The 9,352-nt window shown below is 42.7% G+C and overlaps 1 protein-coding gene across 3 annotated transcripts in view; it reads right to left on the bottom strand.

Annotated features, from left to right (window-relative positions):
- Positions 1–29: 29 nt before the first annotated feature.
- The window catches only part of LOC5519230 (copper-transporting ATPase 2), a 30,386-nt gene continuing 21,063 nt past the window's right edge, over positions 30–9,352 (bottom strand). For all 3 annotated transcript variants that reach the window (XM_048733758.1, XM_048733759.1, XM_048733760.1), the window contains exons 12-18: positions 8,949–9,131; positions 8,272–8,416; positions 7,629–7,763; positions 5,746–5,888; positions 5,157–5,360; positions 4,583–4,803; positions 30–2,564 (exon numbers count right to left, since the gene is read on the bottom strand). In XM_048733758.1, coding sequence (XP_048589715.1) covers positions 2,384–2,564; positions 4,583–4,803; positions 5,157–5,360; positions 5,746–5,888; positions 7,629–7,763; positions 8,272–8,416; positions 8,949–9,131 — 1,212 coding nt within the window. In that variant the 3' untranslated portion in view covers positions 30–2,383. The remainder of the gene's footprint in view (positions 2,565–4,582; positions 4,804–5,156; positions 5,361–5,745; positions 5,889–7,628; positions 7,764–8,271; positions 8,417–8,948; positions 9,132–9,352) is intronic.

The following is a 9,352-nucleotide window of genomic DNA, read 5'->3' as shown; positions in this document are numbered from 1 at the left end:
TTCTAACCATCAAGAAAAAACTATTAAAATACAGTAACACTGAATGCTTTAATATAGCACAGAATGACACCGCGTACAAAAATAACATTGGACTATTTAATCTCAATATACAAATCCTGCGGTGGTAAGGATCTACTATATATATATATTTTTAGAATTTATTGAATTATACCTCTATATACCAATATTCCACACGAAACACCGCACTTAAAGCAATTTTTAAAAACACTGAAATGTATTGCATGTATTTTACAAAAGACTAACCCCCTACTAGCCCGAGTAGCAAGCGCAAATAGTAAAAAAAAAAAATTAGTGGTGAATGGGAACACATTTTCCCTTCTCCCCAGCCCTTCTTTTTTTTCAGCTACTTGCGCCGGACCCCCAGCGATCTTTGCAAGTGCTCTCATAGAAAGCACTCAGAATTTCAAGTAAAGACCCATGAACTTGCATTCCCAGGGCCGTCTACACGGGAAATTTTTACTTGACAAGATTTACTTGACAGGTAAAGTTTGCTCGTGTAGACGGGGAAATTGGTTTTTGCTTGACAAGTTTACTTTTTCAAAAGCTGGCGTGTTTGCTTTTATTTGACAAGTTTTACTTGTCAAGACGGCGACCCTTAACACTAAGATAGCGTTCAAAGTTAATGGGGGTGTTGACCGCGCTTGCCACACTGGCTAAACCCTGGCTAAACTCTACGCTACCCAACTGCGACAATTCCAGACATCTTTAAACAAAAAGTCCCAACATCTCAACAGCAGAGATCACGCAGCTTGAATGCAAATTTCTCTGGCAGAATGTTCTTACATCTGTAGCGCCCTCAAATGTAATAATTACCCGCGAATGTAAGAAACCCGCAAATGTAATATGGTTTTACCCGCAAAGGTAATAAGCCCGCAAAATGTAATAACATTTTACCCGCACATGTAAGAAACCCGCAAATGTAATTAAGTTATGAATGAAATAGGAAAGTTTTTTCAGTCAGGCGCCGTTAGGCTTAAGCATTTTTTGGACAATAATAGATAACTCCAGGATGTGAAAGTGGTCAATACATAACAGATTCGAGGGGTTAAAGAACGCAACTATTTTTCTAAAATATTTATAAACTTAATTCTAAAATATTTTTAAAAGTTCACAAAAAAGAAAAGATAGTCCTAAGGTCAACTACCGCAATTAGAAATAAGATAGCATATTGCAAATGTGGTGAAATTTGCGATATATTTTATATAATATATATTTTATCCGCGAGAACTTGTTATTTTATTTTTTGCTTTATTAATTATGCATGCTTACGTCGTCAAAAACAGAAATAAAATAATATTTAATATTTCATAAACTATAAATTAAGCGAAACTGCAAGATTTGGTCGTTTGGAGCTCCTCATTTAGGTAATGCCTAAATCTATATATTATGGCTTTTGATCATTGATCGCCAACGACCGCTTGTTTCTTTACTCTGCAATTGTAACTATTTGTATATGACAAATATTACCAAATTGTAATATGCTATCTTATTCCTAATAACTATGATCGCTAAAGACCTTAGAGCAATTTTTTTCTTTCTCGTGAACTTTTTATAAATATTTAAAAAAAAAATGGTGAGTTAAACCCCTCGAATCTGTTATAAATCATGGCAGATATCAGGATACAGAAATCATACGATATGAGAATAGACGATGCTGGATTTATCAATGATTTATTGTCCATGATAGGCTTAAAACTAACAGTGCCTGGAAAAAAATAACTTTTTTTATTTCATTCATAACCTTAAACCATTTGCAGGTAAAATCATATTAAATTTGCAAGTAAAACCTTACTAAAACTTAATTACATTTTCGGGCGCTACACATCCTTTGTCAAAAGAAAACGATCAATAAAAGCGTATAAAAATAGAAAAATAGTGTTTGTTCGGGTACAATATTTCATGACCCCTTGAATTATATTTAGTACCCCTATACACTTGCAAATTATATCTATCGTTAATATTCATATGATAGTGGTTGTTTGGCGATTGTGTGTAGAGAGACGTTTTCATAAATCCGTGAAACAAAGAGTGGAAGGCGACACAGGACAAACAAGAACAAAAACATTAAATTGTATTCCACGGGTTTACGAAAAACACTTTCTGTACTGCATTGAAAGTTGTCTGACCATACTACACTATACATCACACGGCCATAACGACTTGTTTGCTCGGAAAAATGTAGACACCTATCAATCTTCGATTCTGTCTACACGATAGAAAACCCTGGGGCTTCAAAACATTCCCTTGAGCGGCTTTCGAAACAGAGACCCGAGTCGATCCCGCGACCCGACAATTTCCCGACACTATCCACAGGATATTCAAAATAAAACCCGTCGCCCAGAGTCGTTATGCCTCTCGCTGGTTAAAGGTCTTCGGCAATGAAGTTATCGTCGCTAACGCTATTCTCGCGCTTCTTATAGCGTCCAAACACCCCGCTTGACCTGATGTTACCTCCTGAGTCACTAGTGCTGATTGGCTTGTACCCTGAAGAGAAGGGCAGGCGTACACCCATCTGGGACTCGTCCGGCTCTGGCTTCTTATACCTGAAGCGCGTAAGAGATGTGAATACGGAAGCTAATGCAAATTCGGTTCAGCTTACTCAACATTGTATCGCCTAGGAATATCCCACCTATACACCGACCTCGATATACTACCGTATTTCTACTCTGGTCTCCCCTATCCTTTCTCTGCCTGAGGTCAAGTCAACAGTGGCCACGGAGGGTAAGAGGCTAGCCCCCCCTTCCCATTTTGGCAGAGATGATAATGAAGATGTACCATTTCTAATTGAGCCCCTCCTCTAGTCCTTCCCATGATGCTCCGCGGCCCCTGCCCGACTTCACCTCTAGCCACTCTTACCTATGCCCTTATCTTTACCCAACATTACCACGGTAAAATTCCATAATGTTTATTTAATTGATTAAAAACAGAACATACCAGAGTCCCCAAAGATTCCCAAATACAAAGGAAATCCATTACAGCGCGAACCGGTGAAACTGTGAGCGCCAAAAATATGTCAGATGTGTATAGGCCTCTGACGAATCAAAAGCGAGAATTCAGGCGCTGAAACATGAATATCTCGCGTGTGATTGGAGGAAAAACAATTTATACATATTTTCTTTGTTCACGGTCTCATTAGTTGCGTTGTAAGAAATAATGAAACTGTTTTCGTGACTCAGAACGCGTCGCGCCGTGAAAGAGTCGTAATCTATGGGCAAACCAGAAACTTCGCAAGAGGGCTACGGTTATAAAACGCTTCATTATTTTTTCATTCGCTGCTAACAGAGGTCTCACGTGTAGCGATAGAAATAACTCGAGACCTGTGTTTACAGGGAATCGTTTTCACGTTCTTTTCAATCTCGACGCCGCGCGCGACGCATGTCGGGAGTTAAACTACTGAGAACACTTTAGCTATGAAGCCACGCTTTACGTCTCACGATTAACGACACGGTTCACGACACGACTCACGACACGGTTCAGGACTCCATTCACGACACGGTTCACGACACGGTCACGACTCCATTCACGACACGGTCACAACACCAATCACGACACGGTTCAAGACACGACTCACGACATAATTCACGACATGATTCACGACATGATTCACGACACGATTTGAAGTTGGTTCGTCGTACGAAAACAACCACACTAGTAGAGCCCAAGACCCAGCGTTCTAGCCCGACACCTGAATACCCTGTAAAAATCGGTCTCGACTCACGCGTGGTTCCACTGGGTTTGACGGGTGGCAGTGACACACACGTGGGGTTTAAGACGGCTGGTTTGATGAATGACAAAAGGCTTTATTCACTGAAGTAGATAGCTCATGAATCCATACATTCCCAATACAATTCCCAGGGAATGTGGTACCCCCATAGACATTGTCGCCCCATAGGCTAGGGGTAGGGCTTAGCAGGGTATATATCACAAGCAAGTGTGCATAATACGAGAACGCCCTTTTATCGCGAGACTCCCAAACGGCACAGAAGCAGTGACATTTTAAATGTGCTAAAAACTAGTCTGCTGAGTAGTCGCTCTTAGCGTCACAGACGCCTTCCCACTTGCGTCTCTAGATTTTTTCATTTCATCTGACACTCTACTTTGGATTTGTTAGTAAGGTTTACTAAGTTTAGTTTGCTGTCCTTGCTGGGTTTTTCAATATTTTGCGATCTTCCGTGAATAACTTTCAATATGTGACTTTCACTACGAAATCACGACGTTTTGGGTGACAAACACGCGTGACAAACACGCGCGCGCTCCTGCTTTTGGCGGCAAAATAACAACAACAACAACAAAAAGCAACTTATTTAGCGTTTACGAATCAATCAGAAAGTTTCTTTGTCAGAGAGGGCCTTCCTTTTTTCGAACAACCTCAGCCATTTCTGAGTTTATTTTGGCTTGAGTTTGCCATCCAAGAAGTCAAGTGTTTTCTAAGTGCAAGTATTCTATTGCTAACCACTAAGGTTGTTGTCCTGCACAGGGACTAAGCTGTAGATCTCTGTCAGCCCATATCCTACAGACCTGACAGTAACCCCATATGTCCAAACATGAGTTCATAACTTACATTTTGAGCATGAGTGACGAAGTGACAACCGACACCGAGGAGAGAGCCATAGCGGCGCTCGCCATCCAGGGCTTCATGACCACGCCCAGGGGTTCAAACACCCCTGCCGCAAACGGGATCCCGATCATATTGTACAGCAGAGCGAAGGCGAAGTTGAGGTGGATTCGGCGGACCGTCACGCGGGACAAGTCGATAGCAGCCGCCACGTCCATGAGATCACTCTACAGGTATGAATAAGAACGCGCCTTATCAGCGAGAAAGAAGACGGGTTAGCTTTCAAAGGTTATTCCCAGAAGGGATGGGTTTTACTAGGAGGAGGTACAACTAGTATTCCAAGCTCCTTTTCGCGGTTCGATTTCTAATTATAGCGGTGGATTTCACGTCAAGTCTATATAGTTCATGGTTCTTTCATCTTTGATAAATAAGGAAGGAGTTATTCTGTGATAATTCTTCACTGGCTTAGAAGTATATTCATTCGATTTTGCGTTAATAAAGACATACATCGCCTGTCTGATGTTTGTATAAAACGACATAATGTTTCAGCGGTATACCACTAAATGCCATGCCCACGCACCTTGATCAGCACGATGTCCGCTGCCTCAACGGCTACGTCAGTTCCGGTGCCGATAGCTATCCCAACATGCGCCTGGGCAAGGGCTGGCGAGTCGTTGATGCCGTCGCCAACCATTGCTGTGACAAAGCCCTTGGCCTGAAGCGCGCGAATCTTTTCCACCTTGTGGGACGGCAGCACCTCGGCAAAGACCTGCTGGATGCCGACCTGAACCAGAAACAATCATCACATACTGATCTGAAGTACTTAGATAGACGAGTTTTGGTACTATGGCAAAAGAAAGGCCATTCATGTTTTGGTTGCTTAACACGGAGAGAAGTAAGGAGATTATAAGAAAGTGAACAAGCTAATAATTTGGCATGTAAGAGTTTTCAAATGAATTTACAGAAATTTATTTGAGCTAACAGCATTGCTCTATGGTAACTATGGCGGTGGCTTGCTTTGTTGTGTATTTAATAAATATTATGACAATAAAAGTCCAAAACGTTGGTATGTTTTTGGTTATATTTTTATTACCTCTTCCTTTTAGATGCGCGCACAAATTATTCAAAACTGTTGCTGTGCAAAAATTGAAGTGGCTGATTTTTCCAACCTGTCTAGCAATCGCCATTGCTGTCTTTTTGTTATCCCCGGTCAGCAGTACTACGCGTAAGCCCATGCGCCTGAGTGTTGACACGGCAACCTGTGCTTCATTCTTAACCGTGTCTGCCACAGCCATCATGCCCACCAGCGAATCTACAGAAACAAACGGAAAAGGTGTCTTGGTGAGGATATCTGGACTTCAGCCAATTATATGGGTCGGGTGCAAAAGGATTGTGAAATGCTGGTGTGTTATGATTAAATACGAAGCAGTAAAGATTGAACTTAAAGAGGGAGTAGTGGGGTGTTCCGTTGCCAATCAGTTCGGCAGTGTTCGTCACCCTGATATATTTGACTATATGTGGTATTGTGTTGTATTGGGTGTGATGGGGTGTTTTCTAGTACCTTTTTGCCTATAAGTATAGCCGTGTGTCCGATGGTCTCGTGCTAGTTTATATGATGGGGTGTTAGGAGGTGTGGTGGGGTGTTTTCTAGTACCTTTTTGCATATAAGTATAGCCGTGTGTCCAATGGTCTTGTGCTTGTTCATATGGTAGGGTGTTAGGGGGTGTGGTGGGGTGTTTCGTAGTACCTCCTATGCTAAGAGTATAGCCGTGTGTCCAATGGTCTCGTGCTAGTTTATATGGTGGGGTGTTAGGAGGTGTGGTGGGGTGTTTTCTAGTACCTCCTTTGCTAAGAGTATAGCCGTGTGTCCAATGGTCTCGTGCTAGTTTATATGGTGGAGTGTTAGGAGGTGTGGTGGGGTGTTTTCTAGTACCTTTTTGCCTATGAGTATAGCCGTGTGTCCAATGGTCTCATGCTAGTTTATATGGTAAGGTTTTAGGGGTTGTGATGGGGTGTTTTCTAGTACCTCCTATGCTAAGAGTATAGCCGTGTGTCCAATGGTCTCATGCTAGTTTATATGGTGGGGTGTTAGGGGTTGTGGTGGGGTGTTTTCTAGTACCTCCTATGCTAAGAGTATAGCCGTGTGTCCAATGGTCTCATGCTAGTTTATATGGTAAGGTTTTAGGGGTTGTGATGGGGTGTTTTCTAGTACCTCCTATGCTAAGAGTATAGCCGTGTGTCCAACGGTCTCGTGCTAGTTTATATGATGGGGTGTTAGGGGTTGTGGTGGGGCGTTTCCTAGTACCTCCTATGCCTATGAGTATAGCCGTGTGTCCAATGGTCTCATGCTAGTTTATATGATGGGGTGTTAGGGGTTGTGGTGGGGCGTTTCCTAGTACCTCCTATGCCTATGAGTATAGCCGTGTGTCCAATGGTCTCGTGCTAGTTTATATGGTGGAGTGTTAGGAGGTGTGGTGGGGTGTTTTCTAGTACCTTTTTGCCTATGAGGTTAGCCGTGTGTCCAATGGTCTCATGCTAGTTTATATGGTAAGGTTTTAGGGGTTGTGATGGGGTGTTTTCTAGTACCTCCTATGGTAAGAGTATAGCCGTGTGTCCAATGGTCTCATGCTAGTTTATATGGTGGGGTGTTAGGGGTTGTGGTGGGGTGTTTTCTAGTACCTCCTATGCTAAGAGTATAGCCGTGTGTCCAATGGTCTCATGCTAGTTTATATGGTGGGGTGTTAGGGGGTGTGGTGGGGTGTTTTCTAGTACCTCCTATGCTAAGAGTATAGCCGTGTGTCCAATGGTCTCATGCTAGTTTATATGGTGGGGTGTTAGGGGGTGTGGTGGGGTGTTTTCTAGTACCTCCTATGCTAAGAGTATAGCCGTGTGTCCAATGGTCTCATGCTAGTTTATATGGTGGGGTGTTAGGGGGTGTGGTGGGGCGTTTCCTAGTACCTCCTATGCCTATGAGTATAGCCGTGTGTCCAATGGTCTCGTGCTAGTTTATATGATGGGGTGTTAGGGGTTGTGATGGGGCGTTTCCTAGTACCTCCTATGCCTATGAGTATAGCCGTGTGTCCGATGGTCTCGTGCGCCACCATGTCTTCCTCCATCTCGTCTGTGACCACAAGTCCGTTCTGCTGCATCCAGTCTCGGTTACCGATCAGCACTTTATACTGTTTGCCTAGACGACAATCGCTCACATTCAGAACTCAAGCATGAGGGAAATAAAATGCAATTCACCAAACTCAAAGACATTAAAACGCAGGATTTAGACGAAAGCATACATAGCTATACCATGATACTATGTCTTTAGTGTCTTGCTTGATAGAGTAGCAAGCGTAGCCAGATATTTTGCAAGGTTAACTCAACTTCATCGAAGAAGTAAACTTTCCTTTTGCAAGGGTAATTTAAATTAAAATAAAGCCCGCAAATACAGATAAAAACAAGCATATTTTGAATGGAGAAAAACCATCCTAAAAACTTAAAGGCCGATTAGACTGCACGACTTAGTTGTATGCGACCTGTTTACACAATTCGACTTTCGTAGTCGACCATCGTAGCGGAGTCGTAGGCTGATTTACAACCTGCAACTATAGTTGTAGAAGTGTCATACAACTAAATCGTACTGTCTAAATCAGCCTTAACAAAATCCCTGGCTATACTGCCATCGACAGGTAATATCAGGTTACCCTGTGTGCTGTCCTTGCTGGTCTTGCTTTGTCGCTGGTTCGGTTCTAGTAGAAGGTCCTCTATCCCTGACACAGTACACGTCAGACCGTACCCAGGTTGCGCCTTGAAGCCGCTGCATATGCCAAGATTCTCCGTACTGAGCTCCTGTACAATGACACACGTGGAATCAGGCGAAGCATTAAAAAAATGGGTCACAATACAACATGCTTACTTTATAAAAAACTATCAATAAGAAGGTGCCATTTACTTAAAGTCTTCAGTACTATGCGATCATGAAACCGCCATTAAAAAAGACATCTACCTTTGTTTTTGGCAAAAAAAACATAGGGCTATCCGATTAAGCAATTCATATCTGGAGGTTTATTTATCAACCCACTCCACCATTAGTTACGATCTCGTTCGCACATGCAGTTTAAAGCTTCCCATTGGCCACGCAGAGGAGAGAGTTTCTGAGAGTTTCTTTCAGGGAATTTCCAGGAAATGATATTTTCAGGGAAATTTCAGGAAACGAGAGCAGGCAGAAACAACTAACATTTCAACCATTCAATTTTCAAGTTTTGCGTTATGCGCGATAAACCAGACTATCTATTGTAAAAACTAATTTTACTTCCATTGAATGAAAAACTGTAACTAAGATGGGCTAAGGGGGAAGGGGGGTACTGTACGCTGCACTGACCTTTTTAGCATACGTGGTAATGGCCACGCCCAATGGGTGCTCACTGCTGTTCTCAGCTGTCCCGGCGACCGCAAGAAGAAGCTGAAGGTCACAGATATCAGGGGAGACGAACAGAGCTGTCTTCACCACCTCGGGTTTACCGTGCGTCAGGGTGCCCGTCTTATCAAACACCACTGCCGTTACCTGGAAAATACGACAAGAAAACGATGGCATCTCGAGTTTGGCCCGAGAATAGTTCGACAGACAGTAAGACCGACAGCCAACCGGAATCACTGTGCGTTATAGCAGTAACCTAGTAGAAAATACGATCAGTGAACGATAATATTAAGAGTTTTACTCGAGGATACGAGGACAGTATGATTAAAAAAAAAAACGACAGCAAACCGCACCACCATTCGTCATGA

This window comes from Nematostella vectensis, chromosome 10, assembly GCF_932526225.1.
Source record: "Nematostella vectensis chromosome 10, jaNemVect1.1, whole genome shotgun sequence".
Classification (NCBI taxonomy): domain Eukaryota; kingdom Metazoa; phylum Cnidaria; class Anthozoa; order Actiniaria; family Edwardsiidae; genus Nematostella; species Nematostella vectensis.
The sequence above is the reverse complement of the archived record's forward strand: the minus strand, read 5'-3'. Positions and strand labels throughout refer to the sequence as shown.